Here is a 20,970-nt window from a genome sequence, read left to right as displayed (position 1 = left end):
AAGCACAAGGGATTGTACCTAAATACTTATATGTTATATACGTTTGCATTATAACTACTTATTTGGTATGAGATTCGTTGTTAAATTGACAGCAAGCTCGAAATAATTAGATTCTCGATATGATTACATAAATTTTTGTAATATTTTTTAAAAATATGGAAAACTAGAAATATCGAGAGTCTTAAATTGCGAGCATATTTGGCAATGTTAGCTTACCAAATTTTGTCTTCTCATACATCTCTCTCTCTTTCTCTCTCTCTTTGTCTCTCTCTCTCTCTCTCTGTTTCTTTCTTTCTGTCTTTCTTTCTCTCTTTTTATGTTTTGTTTTTATTCACATTTAATACGATTTAACTGTTATCATCAATCATATCAAATCTTCCATTTGTGTTCGCTCATATATCACATATATATTTTCCTAATCTTAATAATTCGATTGCTGGCAATAATTAAAAAAAAAAAGAAAAAGATCAAGCGAAAGAATTATCTTCCTGTAATTTAACCATTAAACCTAAACGTGATTAAAAAACGATATCTTATAATATAAATATCAATTTTCTTTACTGGAAGACATCTCAATGCTGATTTTTCTTTTTTTTTTTAACCCTTAACGCTCCAAGTGTGCCTCTCAGGCACCATTGATTTTCGGCGTTCTGCTTCAAATATATCGTTGGGTTGTTATTGGTAATTAATTACGAGACAAAAATTTTTTATACTCCTTAGTCATTAACATGCGTTACTGTAATATTTAAAATCAAAATTAACACGTCATTGTAGTATTTCAAATTTGACATTTAAAATTTCGCAAGTCGAAGTATGATAATTAAATGAAATTCGGATCGTTAAGGGTTAATATTATTAGATCACACAGTATAAGAAAATAAAAGAAAAGAAAAGAAAAGCTTGTAAATATCTAATTAAAAAAAAAAAAAAAAGAAAAAAAATTTCGTTTAACAAGAGTGGAACAAGGGGAAAAAAATAAAACATAAGATCATAATATTAATTTATACTCTTTCAGCAATTCTGGCAACCAGGTTTGCAGCCAGGAACGTCCCAGGATGTCAAACCGTTCCCGCAACCTGCGTACACCGGTAAACCGGCGACGGCGGTCTCGAGCGGTGACATGGTCCAGGCACAACCTCCACCACCATGGGAAGGCCGAGCCATTGCCACTCACAAGCTAAGGCTGGTTGAGTTTTCGGCATATATGGAGCAACAAAGAGACCAGGATATTGTAAGTTGATAATACTATTGTCAATAAAAATAACATTTTTATTCAATTTTATGCGTTTTTCAAGTTATAACACATTTATTATTACGTGTACAATTTAATTTGAATTACTTTTCATATAATAAATGAACAAAAGAGGAATACGTGTGAATGATATTTGCAAAGATTATGGGTTTTGTTAAAATGATAATAATAATAAACAGGCAAGTAGATAGGGATTAGTATTAGTAAAGGAGTGATGATTAATTAGATTGTTCGTTTGATCGTGATCAAAATTACAAACGTGTGTGTGTTGGGGGGGGGGCGGATGGGTTGGAGGGTTCATTTTTGAGACAATGTCCTCCGGATCAGGATGCAGTTTTCAATCAACGGGATTATCGAAGAGAGTTTAGTTTGGAGAAGTTAATTTTATTGATTAACATAAAATTACAAACGTACCTACGTATAGGGTTGTAGGGGTGGGGTGTTTCATTTTTGGGTGACAATCTTCCGGATCGGAGATGCAGTTTTTCATCAACGGAAATTTTTAGAAGGAGAATTTTTAGATTAACATAGAGAGATTGATTTTAGAAATTCATTACTTGTGGATGACATGTGTGGAAGAAGTTCAAAGGCAAAGCAGTGTGTAGCCGATACAATAGACAGCCGGACACATTTGGAAAAATTCATAATAATCGATATGGAAGAGTTCCAGTGGTTCGGATATAATCGAAAGAAATTTTTGCATTGACGTTAGTGTAAATCGGGTTAATTAACGTTAGACGATTTTTAACAATTTTTTACAGTACCACAAGCATCTGTTCGTCCACATAGGAGGATCAGCGACTTATGCCGATCCATTACTCGAAGCCGTCGACGTTAGGCAAATATACGATAAATTCCCGGAGAAGAAGGGCGGTTTGAAGGAACTATACGACAAGGGACCCCAAGCTGCCTTTTTCCTCGTTAAATTCTGGGCCGATCTCAATACCAATATTCAGGACGAAACTGGAGCGTTTTATGGCGTGACGAGCCAGTAAGTATATCTCATTTACTTTATTATTAAAAATTACCACAAATAATCTTCAATTTTTATTACAAAATTTAAAATTATTACTATAATTTAACAAACAAAGTTATATAGATATATTATCTTAAATAAATCATTGAAACAATACAATTCTATATTTATATTACAATTTTTCAAATAGGGGTTGTTTTCTAATATCTCAAATTTGTTTACCCGATCTATTTGAATTCTTTACTTTTTAATTTATTATTGTAAGTTAATACTAATTTCGTCTTTCCTTTTTTTTTCCTTTTTTTTTTTTTAGATACGAAAGCAACGAGAACATGACGATAACGTGTTCGACGAAAGTTTGCTCCTTCGGAAAACAGGTGGTGGAAAAGGTGGAAACGGAGTACGCCAGGTTCGAAAATGGCAGGTTCGTCTATCGTATCAGCCGTTCACCGATGTGCGAATATATGATTAACTTCATCCACAAGTTGAAGCACCTGCCAGAGAAGTACATGATGAACAGCGTTCTCGAAAACTTCACCATCCTTCAGGTAAAAACATTTGTACAATTTTGCAAGTATACTTTATGGAAAAGAAATAAATTTCTTTTTTATCTAAATTGTTTTTCAAACTTATTAATTTATAAAATATGACGTTATTATTTATGATTGTTATTTTAGGTTGTAACGAACAGGGATACACAGGAAACGTTATTGTGTACGGCGTACGTGTTCGAAGTATCGACGTCAGAACACGGTGCCCAACATCACATATACAGATTGGTCAAGGACTAACCTGATCGAACCTGCTCGTCATGCAGCCATCTACCCCCATCAGTGCCTACCATCACATAAAAAAAGAATCATCCGTATGCGTATATATACACACTAATTATATACACTAAATACATACATAAATGCACCACCACCACCACACGCGCGAGAAGAAACACGAATATGTGAATACTATGAAATATAGATATATACTGTTCGTAAATCATACACTATACATTTATACTGTTTACATATACACCCGGGAGACAAACATCATACACACATAAAATATATACATATACATGTATACATGAAATGAAAAAAAAAAAAGAAAAACAACGGATACATATTACTTACACACAAAATATTTTCACTTCCGCACTCGAGAGACGAAGAAATTCTATCGACAATGTTCTTTCTTTATCTATAATATAACGGTGATAATAATTAAAAATTTGTTTTCACCGTGACAGTATTATTGACGGTTAAACTTAATTAATGCGAAATGATTCGAAGAAAAATAATAATGCGTTCGTGTTATTATTAATATTAATATTAATATTAATATTATAATAAATTATTATTTTATCGAATATCGAATTTAATCGAAAAGAAAAACGTAGTAATTGTCGAAATAAAAAAAAAAAATAAAAGAAAAAGGATTCATGTTTGTTTTTTTTACGTAAATGTTACATTAATTTTTTTTTTCGAAATTATTATTATCATCGATTTTTGTATTGGATTTACTTGGTAGTAGTAATTGTCCTACAATTGGACATCGAATTCGATCATTATTATCTTTGCATTAACAATGTGTGCAGTATTTGGAATATTGTCAGTAGAAACTTCTTAAATAAATAATAAAAAAAAAATAAATAAATAAAAAAGAACAAAAAAATATATATATTATAAATATATATATATATATACACATATATATATTTGTAAAACAAGAATTTCGAGATACAGAGACACCGAAGTACTGGCCAGCCCGAGCTTGAGTTTGATTCAAGGTTCAAACTTTCTATTAATTATATTGGGACCGCGATTCTCCGTATATAAGGAAAAGAGAAACTTCTTCTTTTTGACTTGTCTAACAACAACGGTAAGAAAACTTTTTAAATGGAAATACCGGAAGTGTAAATGTTTAAAAAAAAAAAAAAAAAAAAAAACAATAACAACAAACACAAAAAAAGGAAGAAAAAAGGAGAAATGATAGATATAAATAATAATTAAATATAAATATATATACATACATATATATATTTTGTGAATACTTCTTCGATGATTCGTCGACGAACTCGTTCAGTTCGACAAGAATACATTTTTTAGTAAAAATAAAAAAAAAATGGAAAGATTACGATGATAAATTTAAGTTATATGAGAAAAAATAAATAAATAAATGATAATAATAATAAAAAAAAAAATAAATAAAAATAAAATAAAATAATTGTGACAATAAAATTTGATAAAGGAGAAAAAAAAAAGATAGAGGAAAATGAAAATAATAACAAAAAGTAATGTGAGAATAAAAAAAAAAAAAAAAAAGTAAACGAAACGAAATATATATAAATATTATATATATATATTAGGAATTTGGGAATACGAAAATAACGAATAAAGTGAGGAAAAACCTAGGAACGACGAAACAGACTCGTGATCTCGGAAAGGCATAGTACCCCCATCATATATAATTTTTAGTATTATATATAGTTTTTATTAATTAAAATTAGACGATAGATCAGACAAGACATCCATACACAGAATATACATATAAATACATTATAAGAGTATATATGTTAAATATTAACGTAATCAATTACGAGGATTTACATTGTTATGAAAAAAAAAAAATGATCGTGTATAAAGTTATCTAAGTGATTTCCAATTTTTAAATACGAAATGGAGATTTAGACATTTACGAAAACGTATGCCATTTATGAGATCGCTTAAGTTTTCTCGGATTTTCATCGATTATTATTATTAACCTGCCACAACACCCCATACCCCCTTTTTTCTTACTTTCTTTCTTTCTTTCTTTCTTTCTTTCTTTTATTTCGTTTCTAACCCGTTTTTTCTCTTTTCTTTTTATCAGTCAAACAAACGCAAGGTCAAGAGAATAGCAAACAAACAAACAAACAAAAAACAAATTATATAATAAATTAATACATTTTACACACCTGTTTCTTTTTCTTTTAAGTTTTTTTCTTTCTTTTCTTTCGTTAAGCTTTATTATCATAGAGAAAACTGTTTCTTTAGTTATATAAACTAATGTTTTTTAAGAGCGAGAGAGAGAGAGAGAGAGTTGTTTGCGCTGCACACAAATCTCTTTTATTATTTTTTAATATTTGATTAAATATTAAGAAAGATCGATTTATATATATATATAGCATAATAGTTCGTATATATATACCGATTTTGAAATAATCGAAACGTTTAATTATGCACGTTTTATATGTGCATAATCAATCAATCTCCCCCACCCAATATAATAGGCAGCAGCGACACTTAGGTTTAGAAAGGGATGTGTTTGTATTTCTTGTAATCATTTTACTTTTTATTCTTAAGATCTATGTTTTTTCTTTTCTCCCCATTCTACTTCTTCTTTTTCTATAGTTCTTATACATGAGAATGATTTTCTTACTTATAGTGTATAACTTTGTTTGATTTTTCTTATTACCATTTATGAATTTATATTGTTCGTCTGTAGGTTTTTGTACCCTTAATACTTGATTGAAAAATCCCACCCCACGACAAACCCTTTTCGATACATGAAACAAATAACACACAGATAATGGCTAATATTTTATTTTTTTTTGTTCTTTATTTTCGAAGACTTGACCTTGAAACGTGTACTTTTTTTTTCCTTTTTCTTATATCTTTTTGTCCAGATCGTATCGAACGAAAAGTTAAAATATCATTTGAAAAAAAAGAAACGTGATAGCAAAAGGAACGTAATAATATTAATTAGGTTTATTTTTTTAGACTCCATGCGTACGAGATTTATTTGGTCAAACGTTATATTATTTTTTTTCCTTCGTATCTTTTTTCTTTTTGGAGGACATAAAAACAACAATAAAAAATAGGAAATATATAAGGCTAATCTAATAAATTATTACATGAGCTTAGACAAAACGAGAATAGAACAATAATGGCCTTGTTTGATCAAGCTTCGTACTTAAACAGTTTTTTATAATTTTAATAATATGATTCACACGTACGGACTACTATGTTTCTTCTTTTTCTTCTAGTTTTTTTTTTTATATATGTATATACATAATTTTTTCACATGTACGTATACTCATGCAGTGGCACTCTTTAAAAAAAAAAAAAAAAACAGGATTATTAAAACAAAAAAAAACACATAAACAAGAAAATAAGGGTAGAGGACCATCGTCATTTTTTTTACGATCATTTTTTATTTAATCTCGTCTCTCACGGGGAAAAAAATATATATATATATACAAATATAATATATTTCCAAATATTTTTCCAAATATTTGGAAAAAAAAAATAAATATATATATATATATATATATATATAGAGAGAGAGAGAAAGACGAGAGATATTAGTAAATTTATACAAAACACCCCTCCCGTTGAATTTTTTTTAAACTCACATATTTCAATGCATTATGATTACAAATTTGCGAATAAAAAAACGCGAATACATACATACTTACTTACTTACTTACTTTTTTCTGCGTTATGAATAATTTTTTTTTTTTGTAATAATGATTATTAATACGGGAGAGAATTTAAGGTGTTATTTATCTGTGTGTATACGTGTGGTATGAGCGATAAGTGCATTAAGAAAAGAAAAAAACATTCTTCGATCTCTCTTAGATGTTAGAAATCTAATAAGTTCTCGTGATGATAAAGAATAAAAAAGAAAAACGTATCGTTTGTTTTTGTTAATGCACTTATTGTTAAACGAGCTTGAAGTTGTCGTCATTTACGGCCGTCCAAAAACGTGCTTTTTTCTTTCTTGAAGACATGTAATGTAAATGCACAAAACACGCCATATATATGCATATATATCATATCATATTGTGTATATATACATATATACATATACATATATATATATATACAATAGTTTAAACAAAATCGATGATTAGGGAGGAGGTGATTTGTATATATTTACCGAGAAATTTTTTTTTTTTTTTTTTTTTTTTTATCCGATCAATCATTCATTTTCCCAAACAATAATAAATAAATAACTTGCCTAGCGATTTACCGAATGAGAGCAATGATGAGCGATAATATTAAATACATTTAAATAAAAAAAAAATAAAAAAAAATCATTGTTGTACACATAATTTTTAAGGAAGCATTAATTTACTTATTGTATTCTCGCTTTAATTAATTTTTATGGAACAAGTGGCAATGTATTTTGATCTCTCTTTTAGTCAGAAATATTAAATATGTCGCGTTTTTTTTGTTTTGTTTTTTATTCAAGGTGAGAAATAGGAATTTTTAATTACACGTTTGTTTTTTTTTTCCTTTTCTTTTCCTTTTTTTTTTCTTCTTTTAATTGTATTTGCGATTGACTGGTTTATTAAGAAAGGAATATATATATATATATATGTTATATTATATTTACTTTATACGTGGACGCATATATGTGTTTTATTTTTTTGGGCAGCTTACACATTTTTCTACCTATTGTTATATTATATTTTTCCTTCCTATTTTTTTTTCTTCTTCTTCTTCTTTTACGATCAAACAATCAATCACGATCATTCATTTTTTTACTTAAAACATTTGGTTATTTTTTAAAATTAATGTTATTATTATTATTGTTTCTGTTTTTCAATTGGCAAAATCTGTACGCGTATGTGAAAATTGTAATCTTTGATAGACACGATTTTAAATTAACAATTTAACGAACCATGTTTTTATAGCTTTTTTTTTTAAATTATCTCCCTCTCTCTCCCTCTCACGTTCGGACGATAAATTTAATTAGAATTTGTTCGCAAAGAAAATAGTATTTATGTTTACGTACTTGTGGTTCGTTTTTTAAAGTAAAAAAAAAAAAAAAAAAATAGAAAAATATCGTGTCTGATAAGATTACAATCGGACTCAACAAAAAATGAGAATATTAGTAAAATTAAGAAAAAAAATAAACAAAAAATAAAAAGGAGAAAAAGAAAACCAATCGAAAAAATCGTCTCTTTCAAAAACTGCGTGCAATGATTTTGAAAGATGCTCTCAAAAACAAAAATATAAAATAAATGAACAAGATGTCTTCTTTCGTATAAGTTGTTTTTTTTTTTTAGTATGGAAAAAAATAAATAAAAGGAAAGGAAAAAAATATTAAACTAAACCATAGGAAAACTCATTGAATCATCAGAGCGATATGAAAATTGAAATAAGAAATATATGAATAATAATAATAATAATAATAATAATAATAATAATAATAATAATAATAATAATAATGATTAAAAAATAAATAAACAGAATTAAAATAAAACTAAAAATAATAATGAAGAAGCACCGACACATACACACATACACACTAATATTATTAACATTAATGAATAATGATTTTAAAGTAAGCGAATTACATTTATAAGAAAAGATTATGAAAATATATATTTATCTATGTCTTCTGTGAAGATAGAAAATAGTACTCTCTCACTCTATATTGATGATATCGAAAGAAAATGAAAAAAAATAAAATAAAATTAAATAAAAAAAAAAAATTAAAACAAATAAATCGAGAAACGACAAAGATACAAACGCAGAAGTAGATTAAGCGGAATGATGATTAAAAAATAACTCGCACTGTACACACACAATACATGATACGTTCAATGGCACACACAATCTTGTTGAATATCTTTGTACATATTTACTTAAAGACCATCAAAAAAATTGTTCGGGTTCCAGCGATTACGTTTATGTATTGTAACACGTACTCCTGCGAGAGTTGGTAAAGAAAATCATGTGACTTGTTTGTAATAAATTATGAATACAGTTCCATCTTATACACACATCCAAATTTATATATATATATATAAATTCAGATTAAATATTTAAATTCCTGGGTCAATATTTTCTTACCGAGAGATATTTTATTACATATTAAACTATTTTTATGTATCTGAGATAAATATTCTTTTTTATATTCATTTTCTTTTTTTAAGATAACGAAACGTTTGACAAGAATTGTTTATCAATCAATTTCTAATTGTATTACGAAACTTATATATATATATGATTTTTCTTTCTTAGTAATATTCATTTTGCGTGTTATCATAATCGTCTCTAAGAAAATATTGACTATGTTCTAATATACAAATTTGCAATATCAATCTGAAATTGTTGATATTTTTTTTATAATTCGAGAATTAAAACGTTCAAATTTTAAAATGTAATATGACACATAAATTGAGACATCATTTGTAATTCATATCCTGGAACTGCCATATCAAAGAATTAGAGCTTGATTATGAAAAAATGATAAAGAATATCGGTTAAAAAAAAAACAAAATCTACCTGTATATTATATTATCATAAATGAAACGAAATGAGGATCAAAGTAGTTGGTTTAACGAGTAAAGGAAATAAATGAAATGATATATCATTAAATTAGAGGTTTAAAAATATAATAGAACTCAGTATATGTACAGTATTTGAAAAACATGTTTATAATTTGTATGGAAAAATAAATAATTGATATAAAAGGGGTTATTTTTTATGATAAATGTATATATTATACATACACGTGCTTTAAAATGCTTTCTCTCGTTACGGTTGATCGTTCGCATTTTTCTTTTTTTTATATATAGATATATATATATATATATATATTTTTTTTTTTTTTAATTTAGTAACATATGTTCATCTTTCTGCATACATTAACTTTTCGTTTATTTCTTTTTTTTTCTTATTTATTTTTTATATTTTCAACGTTATCACAAAAATTTTGCTTGCACGTTGAAAATGGACCCTCCCGATTTTATCTCTCATCCTTCGTACTTCTTTATCTCTTTTTTCATAATTGTGTGTTTTACTACTCGCATAAGATTATTGATTATTTAGGGGGAAAAAAAAAAAAAATCTGTATAAAAATTCAAAGGGATACTTTTTTTCTTCTTCCAAGGAAGAAATAATAGAAATATGTCGCGTGAATTTCCATTGTAAATCGTTTCATATAAAAATTATGTAAATGTCCATTAAAATAGAAAAATATATATATATAAATTTTTATAAAAATAAAAACAAAGTAATTAAAAGAACTGATGATGATCTATCAAATGGTAATAAAATATAAGAACGTATTTCGAAAAAAATTAATATCAAATATTTCGTTCTATCTAAAAGCTCGATAATTAGCGAAAGTTTATAACAAAACAATTTTTCCATCGTCCGAAAAAAAAAGAGGAATAAATTCGAGTTTGTTTTATCCAATCGAATTCAATCAGATCCCTGCTCTACTATCGTATTAATTTATCATTGTTTAATAAAAAATATTTGAGGCTTTTCTCATTCGTTCGATTGACTGTTATTATTTTCATCGTTGTTTTGTGGCATCGGTGGCGGTGATGGTATATTTGGTATCATTTGTTGATGCTGCGGATGCATGTGTTCGTGTTGTTGCTGTTGTTGATGTTGAGTACGATGAACTTCTAGAGCCAATAATTTTTGTCTTTTTTCTTCCATCAATCTTTCACGATGTTTGTGAATGTAATCGTAAACGTTTGGTAATCCCATAATAACGCATACGGACAAAGCTGATCGATAAATGTTCATATCGGTTGCTTCATACCTAAAATATATAAAATAACATCATAAATAAAAAGAACGAAAATGTTATTATGAAAATAAACGTTAATACTTTTGATTGTCATACCATTCGTTAGTTTTTTCGTCATAACATTCAACTTGATAAATCGTAGTTACACCATTGTATCCACCAATGGCAAAGATCATGTCATCGATAACTTCTATAGCAAAATTACTACGAGGATTGTACATGTCTGGTATAGGACTCCAAACGTTGGTAACAGGATTATATTTTTCACCACTGAACATTCTTGATATCCCATTGAAACCACCTAAAAATAACAGTGACAAATATTAATATATTATTTAATAATGATCTCTGTTAATTAACAATTAATTATAAATTAGATTTACCGATAACATAAATATAGCCATGATAAGCTATACAGGATACTCCACTTCTACGGGATCTCATTGAAGCTATCATAGTCCATTGATTAGTTTCTGGATCATAAACTTCAGCCGAATTGATGCAATCGGTACCATTGAAACCACCGGTTATATAAATTTTGTCTGTATCATGGACAAAAAAAACATTCATTAGTAATTATTATAAATTATGTATGTATTATAAATATATAGACGTATAATAATACCGTTCAATGTAGTTGCACTGGCGTCGGATCTTTGAACGTTCATTGGTGCAATTAAGGACCATTGATTGGTACGATAATTATATCGTTCAGCGGTATTTTGTCTATGGTAACCATCAAATCCGCCCATAGCATAAACCAAATCATTTAATACAGCGACGCTGACATAACATCTGCTGATCGAGGAATTAAATGAATTTGATAGGAGCTATTATCGCTGAGGAATTCAATTCAAATGCGGGGGGCTAGTCACTCGACTCAAATGACATATCTTCCAAAGGAAAAAAAAATAATGAAAGAGATAAAGAGAGAGAGAGAGAGAGAGAGGGGGGGGGAGAGTAGGGAGTAAAAGAAAAAGATCAAAAACAGACGAATTTATTCAAATGATGATTGATGAAACGTGACTAGCTCCCCCTGAAATATAGTCGACCTTCTGGCATTCATCGGTGCAACTTCTCGCCAAACTTTGGTCACTGCATTGAAACAACGACAACTATTGAAATAATCGAAACCATTGAAACCACCTATCACGTAGATATTGAAACCGACTACTGCAGTTCCGTGATAAGCTCGTGGACCACTTGGATCAACTTCCTCCACCTTGGAATATTTTATAATTTAATAATTAGATTATAATCAAAAGAAAATATATGTAATTATTGTAATAATAATAACAAATTATTTAATTTAATTATATATTAATAGAACAATAAGAAAACTATAAAAACGAATACCTTGACCCAACGATCAGCTCTGGTGTCATAAGTTTCGATAAAATTTGTTGCATTACCCCCACTCCATCCGCCTATTGCGAATAAAATTTCATGAGGTACTCTCGGACGTGCTATTTCCGGTGTCGGTATTTCACCGTCCTTTTGAGTGATCATTTCCAAATCATATAAAAATTTCAACGTCTCTATGATAATTGGTCGACAAGCTTCGTTACCAACAACGTAAGGATGATCCTTAACATTTTCTAAAAAGAATTGCGTGTTTAATAGGCCCAAACGTATGTTTTGCATCAATTCGACTATGTGACCCTTTCTATCATCTGGATCATGATTGATCCATTTAAGAACTAATTCCCAAACTGTTTCCTCGCTTTTTACATTGAGTTCATCGGCACCGATCAATTTAGATAATTCTTCTATCGGTAAATCAAGAATCTCATTACTTTTCTGAGCTACCTAAGTCGAAGATAAATGTTTAGAAAAGGTATTCATTATTTTTCGTCAACTATCATATATAACTTTACCTGAACGAAGTGTCTCATGACGTAACGATAAGCATCATTTTCCAATCCTTTGCAAAAATGTTCCTTAGCGAATCTTACGATGCCGATACAATTTTCCGGTTGTAAATTTTGTCGTAAAAATTCGCAACATAGTTCTAATACACCTAATATACTCAGATAATCGGCCGTTATCAATAATTGACAAACGTTATCGCGGTTAACGTCGAGCGAACGCAAATATGCGTATTCCAATAACAAATTCATTATCTCGCTTGTAACTCCTGGCAACAGGACATCGGTTTTTTCACGTGAATGTAATGTTGTAGTGAACAATGCTCTGCAATAATATTAATTAAAAATTCGCTAATCCTTAATCATTAAAAATGAATTTTGTTGGTACGAATTTAAATGACAACTACCATTGTCCAGTTCTGACCTGAAGTACGTACTGCAAGCTGATAAAATCGCACGATGTATAGGAAATATTCCGCCATCTTCTAATCTCAATACCGCATCGCATAATAAATTGTTTTGACGAAAATCGTATAGAGATTGCATCGCTTGAGTACTCATACATCTGCCACCACTTTCGGCAATCAATCGTTGAGTAGTAGTAGCATTAGATTCTTCGTTTGTGTCATTGCTATCGATCATTTCCACGTCCATATCAAATATTTTTAATTAGTATCAATTAATCGGAAAGAGTCCTCGATGAGATCATTCAACGGCGATTTATTCTGTTAGTTGTTGTTGACTTTGATCTTAATGATTCTATTATAAGTTTTTAAAGAAGTATGATATATAATACTTTATAAAAATTGTAATCGAGATTACGTATCAAATTTGTACGAAATATATAAATTAAAATAAATTTTAATATAAACTTACTTCATCGAATATATGATTAATATTGATAAATGTTATTCTTGTAAGAGGTTAGAAACTTGAAATTTCAATTTTCCTTGTGCTTCGTATATTTAAAACTTATCAATTTTGTAATTGCATAAATGCGATTATTGTTATAAATAATGACTATTGATTGAATGATTGGTTACGGAGGGTTAAGGTAAGATTTGTGTTTTTAACGAAACGAATTCATACGGTCGACAATTTTCTCTATGTTTAAAAAATATATATTTTTGTTGTTGACACACGTGGACGGACGGACGAGAAGACCGGTCACAATGTTGACAGATAAACTTGAAGGGTTGAAACTTGATGAGGGGGTGTAGTTGTGTATTGGAGGTGTATGGGTACGGTTTGTCAAATGGATACAAACTATTTAGTGTGTTTTCAAAAGCGAATAAATGTCGGCTCTGGCTATGACATAGGTCTTACATGTCCGCCGCTTAGTCAAGGACTGTCACTTGACAAATGAGAAACCATATTTACTGAAAAGTTGTACGTGGTTCCTAGAAGGCCTCGCGTTTACAAAATGACGTTTGATAATATTTAATAGTGTCATTTGAAATTGATTTAACATATATCGATAATATAAAATTCTCATTTATTATTATATATATATACTAAATAAACAAAATTAACAATTATATATATTATAGTATATTATATTACAGTAAAGATATAACACTAATGAAATTCACGTAATAACAACTTGAACTTCTTTTTGTACTTTAAATAGATTCGATCATGATTATATCAGATGCATTGATAGGAAATTGCATATTGCAATTATTATCGATAACAAAATCCTTGCTATCTGTTAATTCTGTTTTAATCATTTCCGAATATTCTCTATCGTTCATTTGAATTCTTCGAATTCCGTAACATTCTTGAGTCCTTTGATCAAAGATATCGAATTTGGACCACAATTTTTTAGACCCGTCGTGATTATTATTATTATTTGAGAATACATCACGAAGCATCCAACCAACAGACATTATCGTAACATTATGATAATTAGTTTGACCTAAGAAATTAGCATTGTCTAAGAAATTAATCCAGCTACCAACGAATGATTCGTACGTCGATAAAAGTTTATCAGTATTTGGTGTTTCGATGCGTTGTTCACCAAAAAATCTAAACGTCCAAGTGACAACTGCAAAAGTCATAGCGTTTGTAGGAAATGCACGAATTATCGTTGAGTTTAAACCCCTGTAAAGACAGGAATAACCCTCGGAACGTACAGATTTTCTATAACAATCTAACGGACCGTTATAACGATTATTATTTTCCGCTTGTATACGAGATTTGATGACGTCCAATGGATAACTAACAATCCAAGAGGCTGTACCAGCTAATCCTCCAGCTAGTAACATTCTACCCGTTGATATTGGTTCCTTCGATTGGGTAAGAAACTCATATGTCAAGAAGTAAGTACCGAAGCTAGGTGCTTCTCGAAGAAACGTAATACCCAAACCATTAAACACACCACGAAATCCTTCCTTTTTGTAAATATGTTTGAGACATTTTATTGGTCCGGATAATGTCTTATTAGTCGATGATTGCAATTGCATACGAGTCTTGGCTAATTCGATGAGACTGCTGATCGGTGATTGTGCAATACCGGCCATAGCACCAGCAACAAAATGATAAGAAAGACGATCCTTATCTGACATGAGCTTCTGTGATTGTCCATAAACACCAAATATTATTGCATTCACTACGGCTACTCCTGCCATTGGTGACGTCATACCTCGATATAGACCAGACACCTTTTAATACAAATACATATGTATTATAATTATTATAGATTAGATTTATATTTTTATAAAATTTAATAGTCAATTTTATAATTTGAAATTTACCGATTCTTTTTTAATCAAAGTCCGAAGGCAATGCAACGTGCCATTGTACTTTGGATTTCTATTATCTTGCGTTTGCATGTGGACCTTGACCGTATCCAAAGGATATCCCACCATAATACCGGCGCACCCTAAAACATATTTCAAAATAATAGATAAATAAAAATGTGATAATACAAATTATTGATATCCATTAGAGAATATTTTAGATAAATAATCCTTTTCTTCTTTTTTTTTTTTATCTTAAAAACACGAATTAATCATTTGATTTATACTACGTGGCGCGTGTTACTTTTGTGATCAAGAAATAAATATAATCAATTATATATAATATATATATATATATATATTATTTATATCGGTTTTTTAGCGTTGACCTACGATAAAGCAAGTCATGTGATAAATTATGCGATATGTCGTAAATAAATAGGGTAATATTTCAGAGTGTGAAAAATGTCTTTTAAAAAATGTCGGAAAAATTCTTTGATCTTGACCTTATGTTCTTATACATCTTTCTTGAATATGATAAATATGCAATAACTAAGGATATATAAATATTGAGTGATTGACACCATTCAAATTGAACGTATTAATATTTAGAACAAACAATTGATTTCTTTTAGAAATACTAAAAAATAAAAAGAAGAACTGTGGATGAAACATTCATTTAAACAAATTTTGATCTTTCGATCATTTTATAAATTGATAAACTAATTTTTATCTGTAGTATATATATATATATATAACATTTTATTTTTAAATAAAATTACCTCCCAAACATCCAGCAGCAAAATCGAGTGCCATAATAATCGACCTCTGTTATCTCTTCCGCGATTTTTCCACTTCCAAAATGAATGTCCGTTTTTAAATAAACCGTCTCTAAAATGTAACGCTTTTAAATGTTTTCCTTTCAATGATGCATTGAAGATTTTGTTACTTGAGTATCGATTAATTTCCACAGGCAATAAATCGGAATCCATGAAAGATCGATCACTGTTAATTTGAACTAGAGTCTGAAATGAAAATTTGATAAATAAAATATTATTAATAATAATAGTCTGTATAAAAATTATGTGATTTATTTTATGTAAATTTGTGTATTTTATAATTAGTCCAGTCAAATTAGTCAAAATTAGGTAAGAATCTCGGAATTTGAGATACCAAGCTATAAACTCGTATAAACTTGTATTTTGACATTCTACAAGTTGTCTCAAAACCTACATATGATAGGGTGTACGCGACTATTAAAATCTAAGGTCAAAGGTCACAAAAATCGATTTTTTGCAAATATCTCGTTTCCTATGTGTTTTTCGCTATTAGTATTTTGTATCAATATTTTAGAGGATTAAATTCCCTACAACTTTTGTTTAAAAAATTTTTTTATACATTGAATCGTTATCGAGATAGAGGGCGGAGAGCGCGCGGTTAGAGCATCATTTAAGGTCAACCGGTAGTCCCGGTCAAAAACACGCCATATAAAATTTATTAATTATTGATAAATACATAATTATTAAAAATTTTAATTTCTTATTAACTATTACATTATATTTAATAATTTTTTTCATTAATTATATATCTATCTATTCAATAACACTTATAACCGATTCCTAAAATTAAAAAATAATTGAGGGACAAACTTTAATTATATTTTAATTATATAAAAAAAGAAAACATGTGTGCAGATTACATGTGTTAGAAGTGAAACCTTCAAAAATCTAAGTTTCGAGAGAATGAGACTAATGCACAGTTTCAAGAGTAAGATAATTGTAGGATTTATTTATTATAGTATTATTACCATATATAATAAAGGTCATCGGTATGGTCTCTGGGTGGAATAGCTGATAAAAAGTACACTTTTCCAAATTCCAGCAATAAAAATGGAATGCTGAATGCGATAGTTATAAATAGACACCAAAATGGTAGGATGTTTATCAAAGGAAATATAATTCGTCGGAAACTAAGTAAATACGAATAATCCTTTTTTTGAAACTCAGGTATAAAATTTGTTGTTGTTAGTATGGTTTTCAATTACCCGTTTTCATCTACATTCTTGCGCTGCTAACAAACATTTTAGGATAGACGAAATAAAGACGTTACGAAAAATATATGGAAAATACTGCTGGACTGAACGAAGGTTCTGGTAAAATGCAATGAGAAATTTAATAAAGATATTGTCTAGAAATGTTTTTTCAACTCTATAGCCTGCCACACTTCGAGACCCTTATTATTTATAACATATTTCGTTTTTATTCTTTGGACCACAAACTTATCTTTCTAAATACTCTCGTCTAAATAAAGATCTAAACAACGAAAAATCTAAAAAATGCATTGAATCGTATCGCTCTCTCAGCTTATCGAACTGTGTACACTACGAGTCTCAAATTTCAGCCCCGTGGTAAGCTCCACCGATTCACGCTAGGCGTTCAACATCTTAAAAATGTTTTTATTTTATTGAAACATTAGTATAAATTTCCTAAATACGCAAACATTATAATTAAAAAACATGTCTTTGAATATTTATAAGAAAAATATTCTACAGTGTTGTCTAATTCTTTGTCTCTGATGTATCTTGTAATCATTTTTTTTTTTTTGTAAAATATTGCAGACAATACAATTATTATATTCTATACATTTCATAATTATTAATGATAATATTTGCGAAATAAAGAATTTAATATAAATTTTTCAATAAAATAGAAACATTATATATATATATATATATATATATATATATATATATATATATATATATATATATATATATATATATATAATAATATATATCTTCCAGACTCACACAGCCTTACACACTTATGCAACTTACAAAGACAGACTTCACACCTTCTTTCTTTATTTCGACCGACGGTGCTTATCTTTGTTTATTCTTCTACGCTTCTATCGTTCCTACCTATAAACATTTTGAGTATCGAAATAATATGTGTTCACGCTTCGTAGTATGCAGTCGTACACAAACACACACATATACAACCAGGAGCGATAACTACGAAGCAGAGCATAAAGAAGAAACCGAGAATAGGAAAAACTATATAGCTATATTCTGTCTCATTCTCTCAAAGGCTCAATCCTATATGTTTGTCTCTTTTTCTCTCATTATTTAGTATAGCCGCCGTTTCATAGCTTCGTTACATAGCTTCGTTACACAGCTTCGTTACATAGCTTCGTTACACAGCTTCGCTTCATAGCTACGTTATTGCTCACCAATATTTTTATCGTGTTTATTATCAAGTTCAAACTTGGTTACGTCATGATTTGGAACTCCAAGAATGGGGTTGGACAATGCGTAACGAGTTCCTAGAACCTATCACGACAATTTTAGCACCTGCTCCAGAAGAATTGCTTAACACAATATTCTGCAACTGCAAGAGTGGTTGTGGTTCGCGATGTGGATGCAGGAAATCAGGGTTGCAGTGCTCTTTAGCTTGTGGGCTGTGTAATGGGCAAGCTTGTCTCAATGCTTTACCATATAAGAGGGATGTCAATAAAGACAGAACCTTTGACCCCGAAATCATGGAAGACCTAGAGACAAATGTCGTTGAAGACGATAAAGAAGAAGACTTTGAAATACTACAACGGTTAGAAGACGACGATGAAGAAGAAGAAGATTATTAAAATTATAAGTTGTAGTCTTTGTAATTTTGATTCAATTTTTTTAATTTCCACAATTATAAATCTGTGGAATGATATGTTTTAATAAAAACATTAATTAAGAATTTCTTTTTTTTATTTATTTAAGAAGTAATTAATATAAATTACATTAGAATTGAGATATAATTTAAGTATTTTCCTTAACAATTCTATAAATACACGGGCAGGTAAGTATTATTAAATAAATTGATACTCAATTAAAAATAGATACGTAAGTAAAATAATTATTAAATATAATGTAATAGTTAATAAGAAATGAAAATTTTTAATAATTATGTATTTATCAATAATTAATAAACTTTATATGGCGTGTTTTTGACCGGGACTACCGGTTGACCTTAAATGATGCTCTAACCGCGTACTCTCCGCCCTCTATCTCGATAACGATTCAATGTATAAAAAAATTTTTTAAACAAAAGTTGTAGGGAATTTAATCCTCTAAAATATTGATACAAAATACTAATAGCGAAAAACCCATAGGAAACGAGATATTTGCAAAAAATCGATTTTTGTGACCTTTGACTTTAGATTTTAATAGTCGCGTACACCCTATCATATGTAGGTTTTGAGACAACTTTTAGAATGCCAAAATACAAGTTTATACGAGTTTATAGTTTGGTATCTCAAATTCCGAAATTCTTACCTAATTTTGACTAATTTGACTGGACTAAATAAACTATGTTGCAATTTAAATCTCACAATATTATTGATTTGTATAAGAAAATAAATAGAAACACACGATTGCACTTATGCGTGTATATAAAATTTTATATTTTATTTTCTAGATCGATTACATAATAATTATTTATAATATTGTAATAATGATAATAATATAAATTTACTTACCGGTTGGTGGTATGTCATAGCTACATTTCCAAGAAACAGCAACGACTCGTTTTAATACACTTTTAGTGTTGTTACGTTTAAATAAAACTAAAATATTTATAAATCTCATCGAACGTTACAATTATGAATTATTTTATCCGTAATAAAATAATAAATTTCCGAATATGATTCTTATAGGAATAAATAGGTCTTCACTGTATGAATTCGTGATACTAATAAAAGCTTCTTGAGATTTCATTAAAAGCTTCTTCAAACTCTTGGAGCAAAGGTCATCGGCACGTTATCATTACAAAATATTGGCGTACTAATACCAATAGTTATTCAACAGCTAAATTTTAATAACATATACGTTGTACTTGATCTTACACTGGTTATACTTAAGAAGAAGAAGAAGAAGAAGAAGGGTTTGAAGGAGGTGAAGATGTCAAAAGAGGGGTCAATCATTTTGAGATAAAAGAGGTCGTCTTTGGTACGAACGAAATCATTCGGCTACCTATCATTTATCTGAACGATATTTACTGAAAATATTTATATTTTCTCCATTAATGTAAATTCTTCATGTTTCTAACTGCACATTGATAAAAACAAATCTTCGATAGTGCTGATAATAAGAGAGTTCGAATCTAAAATAATTCAACTATACTATCCGCGAATTATATTTTATATATATATATATTTTTTTTAAATTACTATGTTGCGTAATACGCAACGTTGAGGCATGAATCGTATAGCACATTTTCTAGCACATTTTCTAGCACATTCTCGAGCGGTCAAAACTCATAAACGGAACACAGAGCAGCGAGACACATTGGCGTCGGGCCCTTTGAGTGATCTCGGATTTCTATGTAAACACATGCGATGCAATAGGGGGAGCGAAATTCCTTCGTAAGGACAAAGTTCTCTATGCATCTCAGTCCCTTCTACAATTTTTACTAGAAACATAAGCTATGTCCATTCATGATCCATGAGGGGGGGCCTTCTACTTTGGTCAATCAACCAAGGGATTACACAACCGACCTTTTCACTATAAGGGGCCTCGAAAAACCAGCATCGTTCTATTCCATTACAACC

At 29.2% G+C, this 20,970-nt stretch overlaps 3 protein-coding genes across 8 annotated transcripts in view; 1 reads left to right on the top strand and 2 right to left on the bottom strand.

The window, feature by feature from the left end:
* The window catches only part of scalloped (TEA domain transcription factor 1 homolog scalloped), a 176,079-nt gene extending 167,370 nt beyond the window's left edge, over nt 1-8,709 (top strand). For all 6 annotated transcript variants that reach the window (XM_089175359.1, XM_089175358.1, XM_015336113.2 and 3 more), the window contains 4 exons: nt 1,016-1,231; nt 2,014-2,243; nt 2,542-2,776; nt 2,906-8,709. In XM_089175359.1, coding sequence (XP_089031485.1) covers nt 1,016-1,231; nt 2,014-2,243; nt 2,542-2,776; nt 2,906-3,019 — 795 coding nt within the window. In that variant the 3' untranslated portion in view covers nt 3,020-8,709. The remainder of the gene's footprint in view (nt 1-1,015; nt 1,232-2,013; nt 2,244-2,541; nt 2,777-2,905) is intronic.
* A 1,089-nt stretch (nt 8,710-9,798) lies between these two features.
* klhl10 (kelch-like protein 10) lies at nt 9,799-13,973 on the bottom strand. Its single transcript, XM_015336111.2, has 8 exons — nt 13,059-13,973; nt 12,644-12,959; nt 12,123-12,575; nt 11,819-11,988; nt 11,392-11,561; nt 11,150-11,308; nt 10,863-11,067; nt 9,799-10,778 (listed from the first exon to the last, which is right to left on the bottom strand). Exons 1-8 carry the CDS (start codon nt 13,286-13,288, stop codon nt 10,496-10,498), a joined length of 1,986 nt encoding a protein of 661 aa, XP_015191597.1. The 5' UTR covers nt 13,289-13,973; the 3' UTR covers nt 9,799-10,495.
* A 135-nt stretch (nt 13,974-14,108) lies between these two features.
* Nucleotides 14,109-20,230, bottom strand: LOC107074573 (mitochondrial basic amino acids transporter). The gene is made up of 4 exons (XM_015336110.2): nt 19,900-20,230; nt 16,158-16,400; nt 15,391-15,518; nt 14,109-15,297 (listed from the first exon to the last, which is right to left on the bottom strand). Exons 2-4 carry the CDS (start codon nt 16,189-16,191, stop codon nt 14,257-14,259), a joined length of 1,203 nt encoding a protein of 400 aa, XP_015191596.1. The 5' UTR covers nt 16,192-16,400; nt 19,900-20,230; the 3' UTR covers nt 14,109-14,256.
* Nucleotides 20,231-20,970: the final 740 nt, after the last annotated feature.

This window comes from Polistes dominula, unplaced genomic scaffold (assembly GCF_049000335.1).
Source record: "Polistes dominula isolate Pdom_NZ unplaced genomic scaffold, Pdom_raw_medaka contig_82, whole genome shotgun sequence".
NCBI classification, from domain to species: Eukaryota; Metazoa; Arthropoda; class Insecta; order Hymenoptera; family Vespidae; genus Polistes; species Polistes dominula.
This window is presented reverse-complemented; position numbering and strand designations above follow the sequence as displayed.